Here is a 24,534-nt window from a genome sequence, read left to right as displayed (position 1 = left end):
AGAAACTACCATATCCTTCATTTTCAATGCGCACCCCAATGGTCACTAGTTCGATTCCCCTCAAGGCCACTAGCAAGACAGTACCCGGTCGAATTTCCAACCAGAGCCCTGGGATTAGTCGAGATGCGCGTAAGCTGGTCCGGACACTTGGTTAGCAAAAAAAAAAAAAAAAAATTAAGAGGGTTTCTAGAATGAATGAGAGCTTATATCTAATCTAATAATTAAATAGTTGAAGTTTTTCACGTTGATTCATTGTAAATATTATGTGCTTTGATTTTCAACTCTATAAAGGTTGAGATTGATCCAATAATTTATAGCGAAAAAAAAAAAGAGATTGGCCCAATAATTTGACAAATATCTTGCTTTTAATCATTCTTTTAGCCAAGGTTTTGTGTACAAATGGCTTTTAAGAGCTATCCTCAATCATCAAACCACGGTGAAAAAAAATGACAGATATCTCTGAACAGAGGAATTGATGTAGCCATGTATATTACAGACGAAAAAGAACTTGCGTTGCCACTTGCCAGTATGACACAATCAGCCACATTTTGTTGAGATATGACATGGTGTTGAGTAAATATATGGATCGAGCAGCTGAAAGCCTAAAACGCAAGGTATATGGCATATATTATATATACTATTTTGAATTATACACTATACAAGAGTTGATCATGAATACATGCATTTTAGTATTACTGCGGACTAGGTTCACCACAAAATCTGAACTTAGAGTGAAGATAGGGCCCGAACTACTAAGCCAATTTTTTCATCAGCTGACAATGTAGTTGCACATAAAACCTATGCCTTCGATGCATATTATCACCATATGGGAATGTAGTATTAGTAATCTAAATAAAAAACTGGAGTATCTTTGTTGATCTCATACAATGAATCGTGTATAATTTATTTTTGTGCCATGCCTGCAAAGACACTACAAAATTATCATTAGAAGTTGGTATTACACACTATCTTTGATAATTAACATAAAATCAAAAACTAGATGCAACTGCATTGATGAATTCACTTCAAAGAATAATTAACAAAAAATGGATACCTCATAGAATAATTAAAGGGAAATAAAAAACTGAATGGATGCAATTTCACTGAACTGACCTCAGAGAATGATTAACGGGAAATTGTAAACTGGATGCAACTACATTGAACTAACCTTAAAAGATATTTTGTCATTAATAAAAGGTTGGGGTCTCCTTAACCCCTAGTTATGGAAAAAAAAAAAAATAAAGGATAATTACCATGAAATAGAATACTAGATGCAATTGTATTGAACTAACCTTAAAGAATAATTAACGTGAAATAAAAAACTGGATGCAACTGCATTGAACTAACTACAAAAAATAGTTAACGAGAAATCAGAAAGTGAATGCAAATGCATTGAACTAACTTCAAAAATTAATTAATAGAAAATCATAAATTGGACGCAAATGCATTAAACTAACCACAAAAAATAATTAACATAAAATTGGGAATGGGATGCAAATGCATTGAACTAACCATAAATATTAATGGACGAGAAATTGAAAATGGGACGCATTTGCATTGAGCTAACATCATATAATAATTAACATAAAATCAGAAATTGGATACAACTGCATCGAATAATGATTAAAGGGAAATAAGAAACTAGATACAAACGTATCGAACTAACCTCATTGAATAATTAACATGAAATCGAAACTAGATGCAACTATATTGAACTAACTTAAAAGAGTAATTAACGAAAAATCAGAAACTATATGCAAATGCATTGAACTAACTTCAACGAATAGTTAACGAGAAATCAGAACCACAAAGAATAATTAATGGGAAATTGGAAAAAGGATGCAAGTGCATTGAACTTAGGGGTGTGCATAGGTACCCAATTACCCAAAATTGAACCAAAATCGGAATTGTTTATAGCAGTTATGGGTCTTAAAATGTTAGACCCATTAAAAGTGTGTCTTCAAGAACCGAAACCATTCGAACCGAATAGTAAAAAACCGATGGGTATCGGAACCGATTATTATGATTTTGATATATATAGTTTAGTATTATATTACACTAAATAAAGGCACACCCAAACATTAAAATATGGAGTTTTTGTTTGTTAGATGTATAAAAGTCTACTAAATATAATGTGTGTTATTAAATGCATGTTTTATAATATTACGTTAAATATGTGCTTTATAAATATTAATAATAATGTCAACGTCTACATACATGTATACTATGAATTAACTAATACATCGGATATGTTAACTGATAAACGTGTACATACTTGATATATTACACGAATAGGATAATGATCGAATGATCGAATACGTGCAATGCTAACTAATTCTACATGTACATTAAAATTTAGTGTGTTATATATTTATATATTACGCGTGTACATATAGTATAATGTACATGTGTTCGATTTAAAATACACGTGTAAGTACAATTTATGAGATGTATATAAAGTTTTTAGATAACTTTCAAATACTATTTAATTTAAGACCATTAATTTTTATGATATGACAGAAATATTGAGTTGTCACACCAAAAACCAACTTTTATATCGATTACATAATTAAAAATAATAATACTAATGTATAACTCGAGAAACAACCGAAACCCAAACTGAAACCGACTTAATTAATGTGTATGGGTCCGGGTTTTCTAAATACAAGAAAAAAAAATATGAAAGAACCGAACTCGGTAGGAAGTTAGGAACCTTTAAAAATAGAACCGAAACCGATAAGAACCGAACTAGAACCGACCCATGAATACCTTTAATTGAACTAACCTTAGAAAATGATCAACGAGAAATCAGAAACTGGATGGAACTGCATTGAACTAATCTTAAAAAATAATTAACGTGAAATAAAAAACTAAATGCAATTGCATTAAACTAACCACAAAGAATAATTAACATGAAATTGGAAGGTGGATGCAAATGTATTTAACTAACCTCAAAGAATAATTAATAGAAAATCGGAAAATGGATGCAAATGCATTGAACTAATTAATCCCAAAAATTAATGGACGTGAAATCTAAAACGGGATGCATTTGCATTGAACTAACCTCAAAGAATAATTAACGGAAAATCAATAACTAGATGCAACTGTTTCGAACTAACATCGCTCAAAGAGTAATTAAAGGGAAATCGGAAACTAGATGCAAACGCATTGAACTAACCTCGTAAAATAGTTAACAGAAAATCAGAAACTGGATGTAATTGCATTGAACTAACGTCAATGAATAATTAACGGAAAATCGAAAATTTGATGCAACTGCATCCAACAAACCTTAAATAATAATTAATGGGAGATTAGAAAACTATATGCAAATGCATCGAACTAACCTCAAAGAATAGTTAACGGGAAATTAGATATTGGACACAACTGTTTGGAAATAACATCAAAGAATAATTAATGGGAAATCAGAAACTAGATGTAGTTAACCTCGAATAATAATTAATGGGAAATCAGAAACTAAATACAAATGCATTGAACTAACCTCAAATAATAGTTAACGGGAAATCAGATATTGGACACAACTGCTTGGAACTAACCTCAAAGAATAATTAACGAGAAATCATAAACTAGATGCAACTACATCGAACTAAACACAAAGAATAATTAACGGTAAATCAGAAAGTGGATACAAATGCATTGACTAACCTCAAATAATAATTGACGGTAAATTGGAAACTGGATGCAAATGCAATAAACTAACCTCAAAGAATAATTAACGGAAAATTGAAAACTAGATGCATCTACATCGAACTAACCTCAAAAAATAATTAACATAAAATTGGAAACTAGGTGCAAATGTATCGAACTAACCTCATAGAATAATTAATGGAAAATCGAAAACTATATACAAATGTATTGAACTAACGTCAAAGAATAATTAACAGGAGATTAGAAATAGATAAAATTTTATTGAACTAACCTTAACAAATAATTAACGAAAAATCATAAACTAGATGCAACTGTATTAAACTAATCTCAAAGAATAATTAATGGAAAAATTGGAAATTGGATACAACAACATTGAACTAACCATAAAGAAAAATTAACGGGAAATCGGAAAGTGGATGCAAATACATTGAACTAATCTCAATGAATAATTAACACGGGAAATCAGAAACTGGATGCAAATAGATCAAACTAATCTCATATAATAATTAACGGAAAATTGAAAACTGGATACAAATGCAATGAACTAACCTTAAAAAAAAAAAATTAATGGGAAATAAAAAACTATATGCAATTTCATTAAACTAATCTCAAAGAATAATTAACAGGAAATCGAAAACTGGATGCAATTACATTTAACTAAGCACAAATGATAATTAAATGTAAATTGGAAGTTGGATGTAACTGCATTGAACTAACCATAAAAAATAAGTAACGGAAAATCGAAAAATGGATGTAAATGCATTGAACTAAGCTCAAAGAATAATTAATGGAAAATTTGAAACTAGGTACAATTTCATTAAACTAACATAGTTCAAAGAATAATTAATAGGAAATTGGAAACTGGATGCAACTGCATTGAATAACCTCAAAAAATAATTAACGGAAAATCGAAAGCAAGATGCTAATATGTTTAAAACGGTCGAATAGCCGGCTTCCACTAGAATTCCACCGCGACTAAAATTCAAGATTGTAATATAGGGGTTAGCAATAGCACAATTCTATGTACAAAGTATAAACATTTTTATGCTTAACAAGAAAAAATAATTATCTTCGTTAAAAAACGTACGTATCTACTGATTTACACGTAGTGGGCTACAGTGAGATAAAGAAGAGAAAACTGTTTTGTAGAACGCGTGGCAAAGAAAAATTCATTACAAGGGTATTTCCGCCTCTTCGCATAAAATACAAAGGACTTCCCCGTCTTTTCCATTCACCCCACTGGACATCTCTATAAAACCCTATTTCCACACCAAACCAAAAAAAAACAAAGCTCATCTCTCAAAAGCCGTTCTTCCAACCTTGTTGTCTACAGAGGTATAATTTTAGATAAATTCATGATTTGTTCATCTGTATATATCTTCTTTTATCAGTATTTAACTTTTATATGATGGAAACAAAGTTATATTATGTTGGTAACTCTTTACTAGATTTTTTCACCTGGATCTGCATAGTTTTCTTATGATTATGACATCTAGCTCAATGTTTTTTTTTTTTTTTAAAATTTATTGTATGGTTGTTCTTATTTGTAGTAGTATGATGTTGAAATTTTGTTATTTTTTATGATATTTAGCTTATGGTTGTTGAAATTTTCTGGGTTTGTAGGTTGGTGTTGCTGTTCTCCTTGTTGTTACCGTAACTTTTGTTGCAATGGGAGATGCTCAAGAAACAGATAAGAACATTGAGATATGGAAGATCAAAAAATTGATCAAGGCTCTTGAAGCAGCTAGAGGGAATGGGACTAGCATGATTTCTCTTATCATGCCACCACGCGATCAGGTATCTCGTGTTACTAAGATGTTGGGTGACGAATATGGTACTGCTTCGAATATTAAGAGTAGGGTTAATCGTCAGTCTGTGTTGGGTGCCATAACTTCTGCTCAACAGAGGTTGAAGCTTTATAATAAGGTTCCACCCAATGGTTTGGTGTTGTATACTGGGACTATAGTGACTGATGACGGGAAAGAGAAGAAGGTCACGATAGACTTTGAGCCTTTCAAGCCTATTAATGCTTCTTTGTACTTGTGTGATAACAAGTTTCATACAGAGGCTTTGAATGAGCTTTTGGAATCTGATGACAAGTTTGGTTTTATTATTATGGATGGGAATGGAACCCTTTTTGGGACTTTAAGTGGTAATACTCGTGAAGTCCTGCATAAGTTTACTGTTGACTTGCCAAAAAAGCATGGAAGAGGAGGACAGTCAGCTCTGCGTTTTGCCCGGCTTCGGATGGAGAAACGCCATAACTATGTGAGAAAGACAGCTGAGCTTGCTACTCAGTTCTATATAAACCCTGCCACCAGCCAACCGAATGTTGCAGGGTTAATCCTTGCAGGGTCTGCTGACTTCAAGACAGAGTTGAGCCAGTCTGATATGTTTGATCCTCGTCTCCAGGCGAAGATACTCAACGTGGTTGATGTTTCCTATGGTGGTGAGAATGGCTTTAATCAAGCTATTGAGTTGTCTTCTGAGATTCTAGCTAATGTGAAGTTTGTCCAGGAGAAGCGCTTAATTGGGAAGTATTTTGAGGAAATAAGTCAGGACACTGGGAAGTACGTGTTTGGCGTTGATGACACTTTGAAGGCATTGGAAATGGGTGCTGTCGAGACTCTTATTGTTTGGGAGAATCTGGATATCAACAGATATGTGCTGAAGAACACTGCAACAAGTGAGATTGTCATAAAGCACTTGAACAAAGAACAAGAAGGGAATGAGAGCAACTTCAGGGATCCTGCAACTTCAGCAGAGTTGGAGGTTCAAGAAAAGCTGTCACTGCTAGAGTGGTTTGCAAATGAATACAAAAAGTTTGGTTGCAGTCTTGAGTTTGTCACCAATAAGTCTCAAGAGGGTTCCCAGTTTTGCAGGGGTTTTGGTGGCATCGGGGGTCTCCTCCGTTACCAGCTTGATATGAGGTCGTTTGATGAGCTGTCAGATGATGGAGAGGTTTATGATGATTCTGAATAGCAACCAATCAACAATTCAGAGTTGGTACAGGCAACGGTGGAAGCCTGCACCAGCAATGTGCGGACTGCAGCTCCGCGCGGCTCCCAAGTTGCTGCATGAACAATTTCACCAAGGAATGATTAAGGTTTTGATACTCATTCTTCTCTTTGTTTTTCTGCATTTTAAACATGTTCTTTTATTTTGTTTTTCTTCAAGTTTTTTAACAAGGATTTTTCTTCTTCTTTTCCCTTATGAAATAGAGGAGCATAGTGCAATTATTTCTGGGGTTTGGTTGCTGGACTACCTGGATGATTAACTGAAAGACGGTCAGAATTTTCTTCTATATCTAGAAGATATGTGGTATAGGACAAAACTCGTCTTTGTTTTATGATGATATCATGTTGAAGGAATCAACATCTAGCATATAGTAGTGCATGTTATTGTTGGAATGTTATTCAGTACTCTTATAAGCCTTATACTATTTCTTTTGTTTCGGTTGGGGGGATTCAGACTTTATAATCCCTTCAGTTTGCTTATGTTTTGGACAAGTGGTCACTCTCTCAAGGCATCATATGCAATATTGTGAGTGCTATATATGTGCTACTATGAGAGCCGAGTAAAAAAAAAATTGGATTGTTGCAGATTCTATATATTTATTTCCCCTTTGTGTCAGATGGCATTTATTTGGTTGGTTCATTTTATAGATATCTTTCAGATCGGTTTAGTTTCCAGAGAAACGATTCCGTGTATGCTTTTTACCTAGTGATCATTGTGAATTGTGGTTGCGTAAAGAGCATCTACCTTGTCAGTGATGATAATGCTGCAATTATGTGTATGCTGTCGCTGTTGTTGAATCTTTAGTGTTGATGCGGCTGCATCAGTTCATTAATGCACCAATTTGGAATTGTTGAAATCCTATTGTTGGAATTGTTGGAAACCACAATTTCAACAATTTGGTGACTTAAATAAAAAAAATTCCAAGATTAGTCCCAAATCTGCAGCTACTGCGACATTAGGATTTCATCTTAATCTTTGTTCTGGCAGCACCATGCTGTAGAGTGCTTTCTAAAGGTGAAATTAGATGGTAATTTAGGAAGCATAAAATTACCATCTAATTTCGGGCTTGCGTTTAGAGGAGAGTATTTTTTAGACTTCCATGTTATTGATCGCCAACGTAAACAATTTTTGTAAGTCGTGGGTGTTAGGCATCTCCAATGGGGATGTACCGTATAATGGAAATTTTACAACCCCAAATTTAAAAAATTCTCTCCATGGGGAGCCTTTCCTTAAGCCAGGGAGGGGGCATGTCCATCTTCGGTTTAAAAAAACTCATCACTTCAACACACGTTTGTTTTGGCGTCCAAGTTTTCTATTTTGCCACCTGATATTTTCCATCTTATTTCTGCAAAAATCCTAATGGCCAGCTGTCCTCCAATGGAGGTGTAATTAAACACCCCCATTGGAGTTTTTGAATTCAATGATTTATTTTTGCCTTTAAAATTGCATGTCCATCTTAACAAAAAATAGTGATATTGGCAGTTCCATCTTATTTCTGCAAATCTAGCCAGCTGTCCTCCAATGTTCTAAATTGTAAAGCAGTTTTTGAGTTATTTATTTTGGGTGTAAAAATTGTAAATCACATAACAAAAGCTCATGTAATTGCCAATTAGTTGATCGTCTCATATAATTATCTAGTAATAATTTTATAGATATTCATAATGAAGGAGCAGCACCTATGAAGGTTCATATATGCTGATATAAAATCCTAATGCAAAACGACAGTCTAGGAGTGGGTTAATTTGTATCAGAAGAAGAAAGAACCAAATATGGCTACTTAAGTACGTTCTGATTATCAACTTTGTAATTTATCTGTTTGCGATACGTGACTATTTACAATCCACTTCCACAAAAATTGAAAATTTTCCACTCCATATATCTATACAGTTCAGGTACCAGCAAAACAGCTGATGCTCCTGAAAGCCTATGAATCAAGAATGTAGTATCCTACGCCATTTCCACTATAATGGGATTCACCATTAGACTTGTGAGGTAATGGCGGTTCCCCTGAGTATGATAACCTTCGCGATTTCTGATTCCTACCTAAAGATGCAGAAGAACTAATATTGACATTGGCAGTTGAGCGTGGGGATGAAGACAATCTTGATTTCCTGGAGAAAGCCAAATCTTTCTCGGTAACCGAGGAGGGAATTGACCTCTTAGGTGAGACTTCTAATTCAACCTCTTCTAGTGTCTAGAACCACCAGAAAACAAGTTATTGTCAGAAATCAATAGACGATGAGGATGATATATAGTATAGCATCAGAGATCAAAAGTAAACACACGGTGTATATTGGACACAAAATTAGAAACACAAGATCCATTGATTGATAGTCAACTCAGATTTAAAGAAAAACTTAATTTTAGTTAAGTTCTCCATTTTGGACAGATCATCTGGAGCAAATTATTTGAATAGATACGCCTATAAAGTATAAACTATATCATGTTGCACAAGCTTGTTTGTTTTGTAAGCATCAAATTATAGTTAAATCGTCTTAAACTACAACAGACCTGAACAGCTTGTTGCAGAACCTGGAACATGTTTTGAGTTCGTTTCCTTTGGGCTGCAACTTCCTCCTGTTCTTCTAGCATTTCTTCAAAGAGGTTCTCTCTGCATGCAATATGAGTGTACATTTTAAAGGGTGTCCAATATATATCACACACATGATTACCACAGTCCATTTTTTTTTTCTTATAGTTGCACTGGTAGCATTTCTACAAAAAAACAGTCCATTTTCATGTCAAATGGTGACACTGACAGCGTAGGTATAATAGTAAGTGGTGCTTACTCAAGCATCCTCACAGAGGCATATCTATCATGGACCATTGATATAGCAGAATGGAAATAATTATAAAATCTGAAGATAGTTGACATGAAGGTGCACTGTAATTTCAATGTTGATCTAATAACCTTAAGTGGTTACCATAGCAAAAGTCTGAAGTTCCCAAAACGACCAGAGTTGAAAATAAATCCTCATGCAGTGGTTAATAGGTACAGTTGCAATAGAGAACACAATTATCAAATAAAACAATAGATACCTGTACAGATTCTGAATAAAGGTTCCAAGGAGGTCCCTCTTTGTGTGGTTCACCTAGATTACATAGAAGTTAAATAATACAGTGAGAGATTCACTGTAAAAAAGGAGAATGTGCTTCTGGTGAGGTGGAAGAAATTCAACAGAAAATAAGTTAAATGGAAAGAAATATAAAGGGAAGTGATTTAGTCACCAACCAGAAAGTACATTATTGCTTTTGGAACCAAGTCTTGAATATTTTTCCTCACAATATCATAATAAGACTTCAAAAGCAACTTGATCAATATGATTTCAACTGCTTCCTGCTCTGTCTGATTTTCTGACGGTCTTAAGATGGCTGGAGGCTTAAATAGTACAGGAAAATTCAGTTCTGAATCATCATGTAAGCGCACAAGTGAAAACACAACTAAAACATACTGTAATAGAAGGCCAAACAATTACCTCTCTCAATTGAATCACAGACGTTTGTTCAAAGAGAGGAACAGATTCACTATATGATTTCCTTCTGGAGCTTTCTGAAGAAGGCATCCGAGGCTCGCCAACCCCAAATATTGATGAAAAGGGCCAGGATCTTCCAGCTGAATTGCCTTCAAAATGATTTATATTATCGACTAATATCATCTACATTTCGATTTTCATTTTGTAAAGTGCTAAAGCGTTCTCTCACTGTTGACATTTACCAAGACAAGAAATTTACTTAGTTTAAATTATTTTAAAATAAGAGATAATACAGAGGAACAAGAGAATGCATGCTAGAGCAGACTTTATATATTACCACAAACACAATTGCACAAGTGAGTGACTTGCTTTCAAAGTTCAACATCAACTTGGGAAAGTAACTATTTTCTTATTACTAGAGTTCCAGCAATAAGAAGAACGAATGCAAAGAAAGCATGAAACATGTGTTACCAGCTGATATGGGTTTGCCACTACTTGATCGAGATTGAAGTTCCTGCCACAGGAGAAAGAAAAAGTAGGGTTCAATCTTCTTAAGAAATGTGTCCACATAAAACCATTTCAAACCTATAACAGGGAGTGCATATAAGCTGAGCTTGCTGACAATAGACTATAAAGGACAAGAACTATCACAGTTGGACGAACCAACCTGACTTGTCAAAAGAATACAAACAGAGAAAGATGAATGATAAAACGGCAGACATGCCTGATCAGTCGAAAATCCATTTGTATCAGATTTGGTAAGAATTGCTCGAGACTTTTGGCAATCAGAAATAATTAGCTTCTCACCAGCCATAATCTTGCCCGTAATCTCCTGAATCATACAGAAATCTGTGTCAGCATTGTGATGTTCAAAAAAATTCAAAATTTCGGTCAACTTTGGCTTCATCCATGTGAGAGATGATACCTTTGAAGATCTCAGTTGCTGCGTTGCAACCTCCACAGCTTTGCTTCCACCAATAAAATTTGGATGCGAAGTATTTATATAATCCATCTGAAATAACAATATGATTGTTTGATAAGCCAAAGAAGCCAAAAATGCTTGAGAATAGTTCCGACATCATTAAAATATCAGTTTACAAAATGCAATAATAATTAAAGATGCCCAGTCAACATTCAAGACCAACAATTACACGTCGCTTAAATGACCCACTCCTACGAGTTTGTACCGTATTTTTCTCACAAAAGACACAAAGATGGTTCTCATAACTGGAGTGTTACACACTTGCACTGGCCAAGTGGCCATTTAACATTTGAGGACACTATTTAATCGAGTCACTCGTTCATCCATGTACCTACAGTTTTGGCCACATTGTGCAGAGTTTCAGTTGAAAATTGTATTATTCAATACGAAAACAACGTTGTCATGTCTCTTTATCATGGTAGACAATTAATGCCTGCCGTCATTATGAGAATTGATTGTGTTTGCTGTAATTTGACTGGTTTCTAGTTCCTTTTCAAGTTTTCATAAATAAACTTTGTAGAATTGGCAAATAACTTACTATGAGAAGGGAAAAATTCAAAATATGACAAATTCGCAGCTATCAGTGGGTAAGTAGCGAAGTCTTCCCTTTCTTTTTCTGTTTCCTTTCTTTTGATTTTTTTTTCCTTATTCTATTTTGTCTTGACTATTTGTTTACTGTTGTCTCTTTGGGAGAGGTGTAAGAGAGTTTTTGACTAATCATGTAAACATAGAGTTGAGAGTTAAGGTACCAAAATACAGGAGTTGAGGAGAGAAACAAAGGAGAAAAGGAAGAGAAAGAGTAGAGTCGGCTTTTTCATTGTAGCCGGGTCTCTCATATATTATTAATATTATAATAGATATGTGTAAAGACAAAATTGCCCTAATACACCCTAATAATATCTCCAACACTCCCCCTCAAGCTGGAGCATACAAATCAAATATGCCCAGCTTGGAACACATAGATGAAAAACTACCACGAGCTAACGGTTTGGTAAGAATATCACCCAACTGATCTCCAGACTTCACATAAGGAGTAACAATCTTCTTGGACATCATTAAATCACGAATGAAGTGACAATCAACCTCGATGTGTTTAGTACGCTCATGAAACACTGGGTTACTAGCTATATAGATCGCAACTTGATTGTCACAAAACATAGACATAGGAGAAGAGCATGAACACCCATTTCTGACAAAAGAGATTGAACCCACAACATCTCAGAAGCTGTGTGAGCCATAGCACGATACTCAACCGCAGTACTAGACCGAGCCACAACGTTCTGCTTCTTACTACGCCAGGTGACTAAGTTACCACTAACAAAAGTACAATACCTTGAAGTAGACCGACGGTCTATAGGTTCCCCTGCCCAATCAGCATCAGAAAACCCACAAATATCTAATGTCTGTGAAGGGCGATAAAGAAGCCCATTACCCGGAGAACCCTTCAAATACCTCAAAATTCAAATGACAGCATCCCAATGAGAAGTACGTGGAGCATGCATAAATTTACTAACAACACCAACTGCATAAGAAATATCTGGACGAGTCATTGTAAGGTAAATTAGACAGCCCACAAGGCGACGATATCGACCATAATAAAAAAATACCTCCCCCTATTCGGCATTGAGCTTCACAGTAGGATCCATAGGAGTATCAACGGGTTTCAAACCAAAAAGCCCTGTCTCACTAAGAAGGTCGAGAACATACTTACGCTGAGACAAAGAAATACCTTCACTGGAACGAGCAACCTCAATCCCGAGAAAGTATCAAAGGAGACCTAAGTCCTTCGTATGAAAACGCTGCCCTAAATACCGCTTCAAATCAGAAATACCAGCTGCATCACTACCAGAAATAATAATATCATCAACATACACAATAAGAACAATAGTGCCAGAAGCGGAATGCCGAATAGATACAGAATGATCAGAAACAGATCAATGAAAACCAAACTGGATAACCACCGAACTAAACCGATCAAACCAAGCACGCGGTGATTACTTCAAACCATAAATAGCTTTTTTTAACTTACACACCATATTTTCCTGACCAGGACTAACAAACCCAGGTGGCTGATCCATATACACCTCCTCCATTAACACACCATGCAAGAATGCATTTTTAATGTCCAACTGATGAAGGGGCCAACCTTTACACATAGCAACCGAAAGCAATATCCTAACAGCGTTAAGGTGAGCAATGGGAGAAAACGTCTCCATATAATCAACTCCATAAGTTTGGGTATACCCTTTAGCAACTAAACGCGCTTTCAGACGCTCAACAGAACCATCTGGCAAGTATTTCACTATAAAAACCCATCTGCATCCAACTGTCTTCTTCCCTGGTGGAAGAAGTGTAAGTTCCTAAGTTTTGTTTTCACGAAGGGCTGAAATTTCCTCTTTCATGACTAATTTCCAACCAGGAGAAGCTAGTGCTTGGGAAACAGAAGATGGAATGGAAATAGAAGATATAGACAAGGCAAAAGTAAGAAAAGCAAGAGCAGTATGGTGGAATGAAACAAAATGGGAGATAGGATGAGAAGTCTTAGACCTGGTCCGTTGAGCAACGGTTTCAAGTTGAGACCTGGTCCGTTTAGCAACGGATTTAACAGGAATTGAAGGAGCCTCTGTAGAAGATGATGAGTGGTTTGGGGCTGGTTCAATAGTAGTAATAGTAGCAGGTTCAATAGTTGCAACCTTCTTTCGAGGAAAAGTACGATGATACTGAGCATAAATAGGCATGGTGCCTTTCATCGTAATAGGAACACGACTAGGCACCTCCTCACATGGAACAACTGGTAAGGGAGGCACCTCCTCACAACGAACAACTGGTAAGGGGGGAACCTCTTCACAAGGAACCACTGGAAATGGAAAAACTAGTTAAAGACGAGGATTAAGCAACTCCCCCTCACGACAAGCCACTAAATCGGGATCAAACAACTGTCCTGATGTGGAGAAATATGATGTAGACTCAAAGAAAGTAACATCACCACTAACATAATACCGACGAGTAACAGGACTGTAACATCTATACCCTTTTTGAGTACGTGAATAACCCACAAAAACACACTTTATAGAACGAAGATCCAACTTGTCATGACCAAGACCCATCACATGAACAAATGCAACACAACCAAACACTCGTGGTGGCAAACCATAAGTTGATTGATTAGGATACATCAATGCAAAAGGAGACTGATTATCTAGAACTGATGTCGGCATATGATTTATTAGATAATTGGCAGTAAGAACAACATCACTCCAATATGGTTTAGGTACACTCATGGCAAACATCATAGTACGAGTAACATCTAATAAGTGACGAAGTTTGCGTTCAGTAACTCCGTTCTGTTAAGAGGTATGCGGACAAGTGGTTTGATGAATAATACCTCGATCCTCACAAAAAAGTCTCACACAAGTTTGAACATACTCTAAGGCATTATCAGAACGAATAATTTTAACTTTCTTATCAAACTGTGTTAAAATTTCATTGTAGAAAATGGACAAAATGCGAGGTAGTTCAATGCGGTCTTTTAACATATATAGCCATGTTATTCAAGAAAAATCATCAACAAACACCACAAAATAAAAGAATCTAGATAAACTTTTATTTCTAGAAGGACCCCAAATATCCGTATGGACTACATCAAATGGACTCAAAGACCTCTTGTCAACCCTACTGGGAAACGTACTACGATGGTGTTTTCCCAATTGACATGCTTCACAATCTAAAACAGATACTGGACTCAACTTAGGAAGTAACTGACGCAATTTAACCAAGGACAGATGACCAAGATGACAATGCCATTGAAGTGGAGACACAGACGCGCTCAAAGCAGAAACAGAACTTGACTTTTCAACATTCAATACATATAACCTATCGCGCTCATACCCCGAACCAATCATCATCTTCATCTTGAGATCTTGAAAAACACAGCCAGTAGGAGTGAAGGTTACAGAACAATGTAGAGATTTAGTAAGTTTCACTAACGGAGACAAGATTAAATGAAAGATTAGGAACATAAAGACCCAACTGCAAATCTAAGGACTTAGGCTGAGTCCAATGGCTCCCTATCCCCTTAAAAGTAAAGCTAAAATCAACAAATTTTACTCTCTATCCTCATTTTACTCTGTATATATACAAAGGATTTTACTCTCTCTATCCTCATTTTACTCTCTATATATATCATTAATATATACAAAAGATTGTATTCTCTATCCTCATTTTACTCTATATACAGAGTAAAATGAGGATACAATCTTTTGTATATATTAATGATAGAGAGTAAAATCTGTTGACTTTAGCTCTATTTTTAAGAGGAAATTAATGATAGAGAGTAAAATCTGTTGACTTTAGCTCTACTTTTAAGGGGATAGGGAGCCATTGGACACAACCTTAGTAGGATGAAGAACACCAGTACCAAGAACAGGACTTGAGGAACCATCAGCTAAAGTCATACTAGTCTTAGTGGGCACAAAATTCGAAAGGAAAGAGGGATTACCGGTCATATGAGCACTAGCTCCTAAATCAATGATCCAAGATGTAGAGGTATCACCAAACTGGCAGACTTACTAGAACTAGCCATAGTAGCAGTGGGTGTGGCAGATGGACTAGAAATAGAGTTCAGACGGTGAAGAATTTGACCCAAAACGCCGCCATAGAAGGGTCAGAATGAGCAGATGGGGTGGCAGCAGCAGAAGGACCAAAAGTGTGATCAGAAACTTGATTTGCATAAGCAGAAGGTCATTCATATTTGTTACAGCAAAAAGGCTCAGTATGCCCATGAGTACACTTCCTTTCATCAGAACCGTCATACCTGTCGCCACGACAACGACCACGATTACCTCTACCATTACCATAGTTTCCACGACCATAAGAACCACAACCACTAGTATAATTACCATGTCCACCACGATTGCTAGGAGTAGAAAGTAAGGCTGATGACTCCTTAGCAACTGAAAGAGACTCACCATGCTCCTGGCGCTTTCTCTTAAGACGAGAAAAAGCCTGAGCTGCAGAAGGAACCGTCTCACTTGCTAAAATTTGGTCTTTGTAAACACTGTACTCGGAATTTAATCCATTCAGAAGCAAAGCAACCTGAAATTGCTCACGGGTCATTGGTAAATGGCTGATAAAGTAAAAGTTCTTTCCACAATCCCTTCATTGTACTATAATACTCATCAATCGGTTAGTCACCTTGTTTTGTTTTAAACAAAGATTCAAACAAATTATAAATACGAGATATATCATTTTCCTGCGAATACATCTCCTTTAAGGAGGACGAAACTCGTTTTGCAATGGGTAAAAATTGTACATTAGTAAGTACCTTCGGTTCCATACTATTCCACAACCAAGTCAAAACCATTGAATTAGATGCCATCCAATCTTCATAAGTGAGATCAGTGGAATCAGGAGGATCACTAGTTAGAATCTTAGATTTTTTCTTTGCATGAATAAAATGTTCAACGGCATAACTCCATGACAAATAATTATTCCTATTCAAACAGGTATTAGTAATAGGCTTACCCAGATCATCATTGACGTAATACAAAGGTGACTTCGCAGTTGTTTGCAATGCAGGGGTCACCCATTGCGAAAAAAAAACAGACTACCTTACACAAGGAAACAAACACGCCTGCACAAACAAGGGGCTGGTAGCAAATTTCACCAACTGTAAACCAACAAGAACATGAACCACTAACTACCAAGTTGTTCTTAAGCACAAACCAGGAATCAGGAGAACCAAAAGATCCTTATACATATAATTTCTAGCACCCCTCTTGAGATCGATGTAGATTCTTGAGCACAATCACAAATACAGAACGTTCTTTAACAAAAGTAACTCCTTACGACAACAAATCCACCGATCGAAAACAAACTGTGCAAACCCTAGATATCAAATCCTTAAATCAGGAAGGGTTTAATCACACACCACAAAACCAGCAACAACAAATAAAAAAAAGAAAATTCTGGTTTGCTTAAACCCTAACCAAAACAGCCAACTGATTTATATCACCACAAACTGATAGAGAGATGAAAAAGAAAAAAGAAGAAGAGAGAAGAGATAATCACCTGCTCTGATACCAAGTTGAGAATTAAAGTACAAAAATACAAGAGTTGAGGAGAGAAACAAAGGAGAAAAGGAAGAGAAAGAGTAGAGTCGGATTTTTCATTGTAGCTGGGTCTCTCATATATTATTAATATTATAATAGATATGTGTAAAGACAAAATTGCCCTAGTACACCCTAATAATATCTCCAACACATAGAATCTATGCAACTGAACCCATGAAAATAATGTACAAAAATGTTTAGAAAATAATCATCTGAACTCGGTAACTTGATAAATTTGCAATGAATAGCATCCTGAAATTAATTTTCTGACAAATTGATCTTCTAACTTCTAACTTGAATTCAAGATTTCCTGTTGGTATCAAAAAATTTAGTTCATGAGACCCCATGTCTTACATGAAATCAAATAGCTAGATTTGACTTCATGTGAAATATGGTGGTTATAAACTGAATATTGGGACATCCCTAGGAAAATTAAGGATGTTTAAAATGTAGTTGAAGTTTATATTTCAAGGTACATAGTTGCCTAAAATTGAGATGTTCAAAAATTCCTAACAAACCTAGTCTAAAAGAAAAAGAAAGAAAACTGAGAAAGAATATGTATATCATAATACCTCCATCTCAATGAAGTTGCCGATCATTCTCTCAGCAGGTTTCACACTGTCACGCAAAAATTTTGCAAGGACTTCATCCAAACGCCTTCTGAGTACTGGAAACCGTTGCATCTCAATTGTCTTGCAAGCACGACTGATCTGCATGAAAAGGTAACCTGATTTGTCAACAACTAGATCCTAAAAACAAGGGTAAAGAGGAAAGCACATCCACCCTGAAACAACAGCCATGTGGGAGCAAATGCAAGATGTACAAATCTCCCACTTTATTCACCTTAATCAATTCATCATATACAAAACGTAGACACTGAAGACTTGGGTCCAACAACCGAGCAATCTGTTTTCTAACCAGTCCTTCAAATGGGACCTGAAAAATCAACAACAGGACTGTTAAATTAGAATAGGAAATGCGGTACACTGCACTGTATTTCCTAGGGAAGCGTTTGAACAGAGAAGTAGTTAAAAATTTATTATAGGCTCACCTCTGGGACAAATAATGCATTTCTTGGGCCTGTGGCATTTTGGATAGCTGTACGGATGTCTTCATCACTCAGACCATCACAAGGATCGACTTCCTGTAAAAACCATGTAAATAATAGTGGTAACATGCTTATAGGGATTTTTTTTCTTGTAAATATGCCAGAATATAAATTTATATATTAAGAACACTAAAGTAACACATATACATCATTCATTTCATCTTGAAACGTTAGTCTCTAATTATTTCCAGCTTATGATACTTGGAGAAGATGAATCAACCCCAACAATAACCTAGAATACTTGAGAAAGAAACTATTAAGGTCAATAGTTAATATGGTTTAATTGATATGAGAAAACGAAAATACTAGTATCGTTTTGTGCTCCTACCACCATAATAGTAAAAACTATAGAGGATCAAGGAAATTAAGTCATCAACAAGGTTTATTACGCACCTCCAAGCTCTTCACAAAAGTTGATTGGAATACATAGTGGATCCTGGCTCCTCCTATTAATTCTGTAGTCGACATTTCGTGGCTCTTTCCATCCACCAAAGATGAGAAGGCTGTCAATAAACAGATGATAAGATAAGTACAAATATATGGAAAATGCATACACGTAAAACCATATAAATAGGCAGGAACTGAAGTATAATAATCATAAAATGGAGGAACAATAACCACAACCAGAAAATGAAGCAGCAACGTTATCAGAGATTGCTAGATTTGCTGTAAATGAGAAAAACTTGGAAGTTGCAAGTGAAGCTATCAATTTGCAGATTATCCCAACAGAATCGTGAACCGCCCACAAGCAGACAAAACACATAAATTTCTATTACTACAATCCACTCATCACGCAAGTCTAAATCGACACATTGATATCCACTTCCAAGGAGATGCATTCAACATAATATTGTGACCTTGAATACAGCTCTTACACATTTTGACTTAAAGATGAAAATAAACATCCTTTTCATATCAGTAGGTCATTACTTATACTGATCTACAAACATCAGGAAATTGTAATATCTAATTAACGAATGTTAGGAAGGGCCTCAGGTAAAAGTACAAAGTATTGATCTACAAATAGAGAGCACTTCACTTTACAGTAACACAAACGGACACCGAACAAAAGTATTTGATCACAAGCTTCTTCCTAGCAATAAGTTTCTTTGCTGTGGCTTTTAGTAATATGCATTAAGACATCCTCATCCACATTTCTAATATTTATGTACCACACAGCAGACTGGTATTACCGTATTAGTAAGTACCAAATGCAAAACGTGCTTGGAGCCATATGACGACCAATGACCGTGCTTTCAAAAATGTTCTGTAATTTGTTGAGTGAGGATTTTTCAATAACTCACTGAACTTCACAAAAAGTAACCATTCACTTGTCAGTGTGTACAGCTATAATGAGATAGATGTCTAGTACCATGACAGAAACACCAGAACTTTCAAAAAGAGATGGACCTTTAAAGCAAATTCAGCATATACAACAGAAAAGATATCTTTTAAAGTTACACACACAGAATTGAAGTAAATGATCGATGTTGGGAGGAGTCTTTAGTTCTTTCACTTTTCTCAAAACCAACCTTTTCAAAGATAAGATTTACACTACAATAGATGAGAAAAATCGGAAAGAAAAGTGATTATATGGAAAAGATCTCACCTTCACAGAAATTTTTCAGGATGTCTAATAGAACGGCTCCTTTTCCCGCCTGTTCACATAAGAAGTATCAAAATACGTATAGGCTAGCTCAGCCAGCAAAAAACCATCTAGAAAAAAAGTATATAAATTAACAAATCAATAACCAAGAGTATAAAATGTATAGATCAAATACAATAAATTAAGGTCTTCTCTCATGTGTGTGAGACATCGCGAAGTAGTTTATTGTGACTACGAACTGCTGACACACTACTCCGGCCAGATTGTGAAGAAGCAAGTTCACTACGCACCCAAATCCCCATCCCCATCCCCTATTTTTGACTTTTCGTTCCTTTTTTTAGTAACTAGAAGTAGCTTGAGCCTAGAAGTAAGAAAAACTTCATCAATTACGAATTTATGAAGTGAAATCAGTCTTGGGTGTTAATGATCCGTGTGGATATCTAAATGCTTGATAAGACCAATATTCAGCGAGTGTACATACGATAATTGAATTCAAGGCATGCTTCTAAAAGTTCATGCTGACAGTGCAAAGAGGACAAGGTTTGTAGTGTATAATAAAGCATGTCCATTCAGCCTACATTTCTAAATAATATCATAGACAATTACACACAAACAGGAATTTCAAACACATATTTTCCATTGGGAGAAAATAACCTATCTAAATGCATATTTACTCACTTTGGACTCTGTAACCTCTCCATAAGTCCTCAGATCCTTTAGAACAGCAATCATTTGAGAATTCAGCTCAGTTTTCAAACCTGGAAGAACTGTTCGAATATGCTGCTCCAGAATCTGAATAGAATTTGATAAAAAATATATATATAAGGAATGACAGAGGATATGAATACAGTCATTAAAAAGTTGTATTAAAGTATGTTTCCCAATTTTAAAACTTTTCCGAAACATGCATATCCTATTTTGTAAATGATTTCTTTCGGTATAATATGAATTGCATATACTGCATTGCGTATTAATACAATAATAAATATGAAACAAATAAGATATTGATGAAAAGAAGTAGACTTCTATTTGGGCATACATCTCCATCTTTAATGTGACAAATTAGACATTCCAACTTTAAAACTTCACATGAAAGACACTTCAACAAGAGAGGTCCGAAATTAGTTTTTACTTTCTTCCTGGTCTTCAAATTCCATCACTGGTTGAGTATATGGCATTGACTAAAAGTCTTCATTATGACAACATTGATACTTTAAATTAGTATAACATAACGTGGTACAATTGCCTAGTAGACCTTTGTCTTCTATCACCTCACAATTAAATGCAGGATCAAATGTTTCAAAATGGCATCTGCTTGTAGTGTTCCTATACTAGAAAGCTGATGAATAGGTTAAATGATGAGCATGTAATCAAATTACAAGCAAATCTAACCTTGACATGTGAAACTTGTCCAATTAAATACAATTCGTATGGGTTCCGGAAGGTCATATGAATCAAACCACGGGGTGTAGATAAAATGACAATAGAAAGCAAATGCACTACTTGACAAAATCGAATGTTTTTTTCGTCCTTTATTTTGTTTGGATTAAATTTAAAATGAATGAACAGGTGATCTAGTGTGGATCAGTATGAATTGACAACAATTATGTAGTATAAGCTGCTGAAGGGTAGAATGGCTACAGAATCATAAATTCTAGATAGCTTCAGGCGCAAAAATAACCAAAACTAGATCAATTACCACAGGGAAAACAGAGATAAAAGTATTCTTACCAGATTCAACTTCTTTGCTAGTTGAGAAATGCCGCAACGATCAGAAAGTCCATGATATACCTACAATGGACAAATTTGTGGTTCAAGTACTTAATTCAATACAACAAGAATTAACACTAGAAAATCCATGTCAATAGTGAGAGCTACAGGATGATTGCAGAAGAAGTTCTCTTCACTTGCAAAAGCTTGTGCAATGCTTCGATTCTGATTAATGTCCTACAAAAAAAAAACGAGAAAAAAATGAATTGGAAGAACCTAATCAATCCAGTAATCTAGTTTGGATATATAAGAATAGCTAAGACATGTGAAACATCGCATACACACTTTGTTTCTCTAAGGCAACATCTCGCTTTAGCAATTTTCAGGGCATATGGGTCCCTTTGTTTCAGATAAACATCCGTCAGCATAAAGAAACTCTACTTAGGGAGACTCTGGAGAGCTCACAGGTCCCACATAAGATTCTCATTAAATGATCCAGGAGGATATAGGATGCTTCAAGATCAATATCTAGGCATTTTAACAGGTTGAGAAAATTCCACAAGGGATCCTAAAGAATCAATAGCCTCAAGGAAGACCCAAAAGTCTCAAGGAAGTTCGCCAAAAGAAAAAGTAAAGACCCAAAAGCCATGGAGAACAATACAGGAAGAAATAGTTGAAAGAGTGTTAAAAACATTTGTCCTTCTTTGGAAGAATAAGTGACTTTGGTTGCAGTGTTTCAAACTTAACATAGCGAATTTACAAATTTGTGAGCACTTAACGACCAAATTATAGCTAAAGGTATTGCGACTTGCAAGTACAAGTCCAAAACGAATCACACTGTAGCAAACCTCAAACACATAATTTCACATATAGATATGGCACTAAACAAACACTATAAATGAATTAATGGATTAGAACCACTGATCCAACTGAAATGATATGAATTCCACATTACTTAATGTTTTCACTTTCTCACCGCCTGACTCCGATTTACAATTCCAATGTAACCAAGGTGAAGTGGAACCACTTTCCCAAGCAAAAAATTACAGGCATTAGTGCCTCTGTCCATAATATCCAGCTGAAAATAGGACAAGATGCTTATTAATTTTTCTAGAAGCACAAATTTAGGAAAACATAAAAATGTAGAATCAGTATGTGGTTCGTAGAACAAATGAAACAAAACCTTCGTGATTACACCAATTGTACGTGAACCTGTTCAAGATTTTCAGTGTTAATAAGTAGAAGCTGTACCTAAACAACGACTTAGAAAAAGAGTAGAATTCAGGCTAACCAAACTATTATACAATTAAGGCCGACTCCCTATCCCCTTAAAAGTAGAGCTAAAGTCAACAGATTTTACTCTCTATCATTAATGATAGAGAGTAAAATCTGTTGACTTTAGCTCTACTTTTAAGGGGATAGGGAGCCATTGGACTCAGCCTAACAATAAGATTACCAGCTGGGTCAGCGCTTTTTGCCATGTGAAGGGCATCAGAGGTTGCCAAATCAGTATTTGCAGGGGTAACAGCCAAAATGATACAAGTTTCATGCATGATATAGGACATTATCATTTTCCTAATCTTTGCTTCTATATCTCTAGGCTGATCTCCAACCGAAATTTTAGTAATCCCAGGTAAATCAACAAGAGTTATATTAAGAACATTCGGAGAATAAATCTTCAACCGAATCGGTTTATCCGAGACACCTTTATTTGATCCTGCCTCCCTTTCAGTCTCAGCCTGCATTATTCATAATAAAGTTAAACTAATCAAGACAAAATTTCAAATAGAAATAACAACAAACAAGTCATATTCCAATAATAAAGAAATGAATATATATACCTGAATTTCTCTCCGAATAGCTGGGAAATCGTAAAAACGTTTCCTAGACAAATGCAAAAACTCTCCCCACTCACTACTAGTACTATCACTATCACTATCACTATCATCACCATCATCATTTTTCAGAGAACGGTTTTCTAATTGTAAAATGAGTGGACGTCTAGTACAAATATCAGAACCACGTGGAAGGAAGTCACGTCCAACTAAAGCTTCTAGAACACTTGACTTACCACTACTCTGACTACCTATCACAGCTACTTGTGGTAATTTTATTTTTGATAAATCACCAAACGGTGCGAATACGTCTTGTAGTTTGTTTATTATTGGTATTACTGATGATCCTATTGACGAGAGTTGAGTCATTTCGTCCAAGTGTTCTCCTCCCATTGGTGGAGTTTAGGTTTTTTTTGGGATGAGGTCTCAAATGTTAGTGAGGAACTGAGAATGTGAGAAGTGGGCCCCGGGCTTTTGAAATACTCCCTATGGTGATCCTAGTCCCTAACTCCCTATGTTGATCCTGATATTTTATATCGGGCTTATCCGTTTTGAAAAGTCAAAACTTTTAATAGAGCTTTGTAAAATTACGAGGAGAGTATTTTTTGTCAGTTGTATACCCAATTATACATTTCAACTAGCCATTTGGCCCGGCCTATGGCCGGACTTGCTACATAGATAGCTAATGACTCAAAAGCCTAAAGTCCACTTAAATAAATAATATATGTATATTGATAACCATGATCTAGTACATGTAATGCGTATATTTTTTCTGGCTAATGCATCAGCAGTAGCGAAAGACAAATCGATGTCAATTTCAAATCTAGATAAATATCATGATATAGGTGACAATGAATGTTTGTTTGTACACTATATTGCACCATTTGCAATATTGAAGTATTGAGACAAATAATAGTTATCACAACAAAAATGTAATTTCTTTAGATTTCCAAGTCAATCTGATAATTCAGGTTACCTGCTTTGAAGATTGACATTTGCTTCTTCAATTCCTTGTACTTAGGACTA

At 35.5% G+C, this 24,534-nt stretch overlaps 2 protein-coding genes across 5 annotated transcripts; one reads left to right on the top strand and one right to left on the bottom strand.

Annotated features, from left to right (window-relative positions):
• Positions 1-4,916: 4,916 nt before the first annotated feature.
• On the top strand, positions 4,917-7,299 carry LOC147508452 (eukaryotic peptide chain release factor subunit 1-3). Its single transcript, XM_086600979.1, has 3 exons — positions 4,917-5,001; positions 5,290-6,772; positions 6,888-7,299. Exon 2 carries the CDS (start codon positions 5,335-5,337, stop codon positions 6,646-6,648), a length of 1,314 nt encoding a protein of 437 aa, XP_086457105.1. The 5' UTR covers positions 4,917-5,001; positions 5,290-5,334; the 3' UTR covers positions 6,649-6,772; positions 6,888-7,299.
• Positions 7,300-8,454: 1,155 nt separating this feature from the next.
• On the bottom strand, positions 8,455-24,136 carry LOC147508451 (dynamin-related protein 3A-like). 4 transcript variants are annotated; one of them, XR_015218067.1, is made up of 20 exons: positions 23,515-24,130; positions 23,130-23,412; positions 22,857-22,885; positions 22,650-22,751; positions 21,842-21,910; positions 21,695-21,754; positions 20,642-20,755; positions 19,967-20,015; positions 18,751-18,860; positions 18,301-18,393; positions 18,093-18,185; positions 17,822-17,959; positions 11,083-11,169; positions 10,882-10,989; positions 10,629-10,671; positions 10,161-10,306; positions 9,917-10,063; positions 9,724-9,816; positions 9,196-9,295; positions 8,455-8,878 (listed from the first exon to the last, which is right to left on the bottom strand). XR_015218067.1 is itself a non-coding variant. In XM_086600977.1 (20 exons), exons 1-20 carry the CDS (start codon positions 23,899-23,901, stop codon positions 8,609-8,611), a joined length of 2,481 nt encoding a protein of 826 aa, XP_086457103.1. In that variant the 5' UTR covers positions 23,902-24,136; the 3' UTR covers positions 8,455-8,608. The 4 variants fall into 4 exon arrangements, 2 of the variants coding, with proteins under 2 accessions (XP_086457103.1, XP_086457104.1); XR_015218068.1 differs by having other exon boundaries at positions 9,724-9,776; positions 9,917-10,056; XM_086600977.1 differs by having other exon boundaries at positions 9,724-9,776; positions 23,515-24,136.
• Between the last annotated feature and the right edge of the window lie 398 nt (positions 24,137-24,534).

The sequence above is a fragment of the Coptis chinensis genome, chromosome 3, assembly GCF_015680905.1.
Source record: "Coptis chinensis isolate HL-2020 chromosome 3, ASM1568090v1, whole genome shotgun sequence".
In the NCBI taxonomy this organism is placed as follows: Eukaryota; Viridiplantae; Streptophyta; class Magnoliopsida; order Ranunculales; family Ranunculaceae; genus Coptis; species Coptis chinensis.
The sequence above is the reverse complement of the archived record's forward strand: the minus strand, read 5'-3'. Positions and strand labels throughout refer to the sequence as shown.

Excerpts from the sequence above, each read along its gene's own strand:
- LOC147508452 (XM_086600979.1), top strand. The coding sequence starts at position 5,335 with ATGGGAGATGCTCAAGAAACAGATAAGAACATTGAGATATGGAAGATC.
- LOC147508451 (XM_086600977.1), bottom strand. The coding sequence starts at position 23,901 with ATGGGAGGAGAACACTTGGACGAAATGACTCAACTCTCGTCAATAGGA. Across the intron at positions 20,756-21,694 it reads TAGCAAAGAAGTTGAATCTG|ATTCTGGAGCAGCATATTCG; the intron begins GTAAGAATACTT and ends AATTCTATTCAG. Across the intron at positions 18,186-18,300 it reads ATGCATTATTTGTCCCAGAG|GTCCCATTTGAAGGACTGGT; the intron begins GTGAGCCTATAA and ends TTGATTTTTCAG.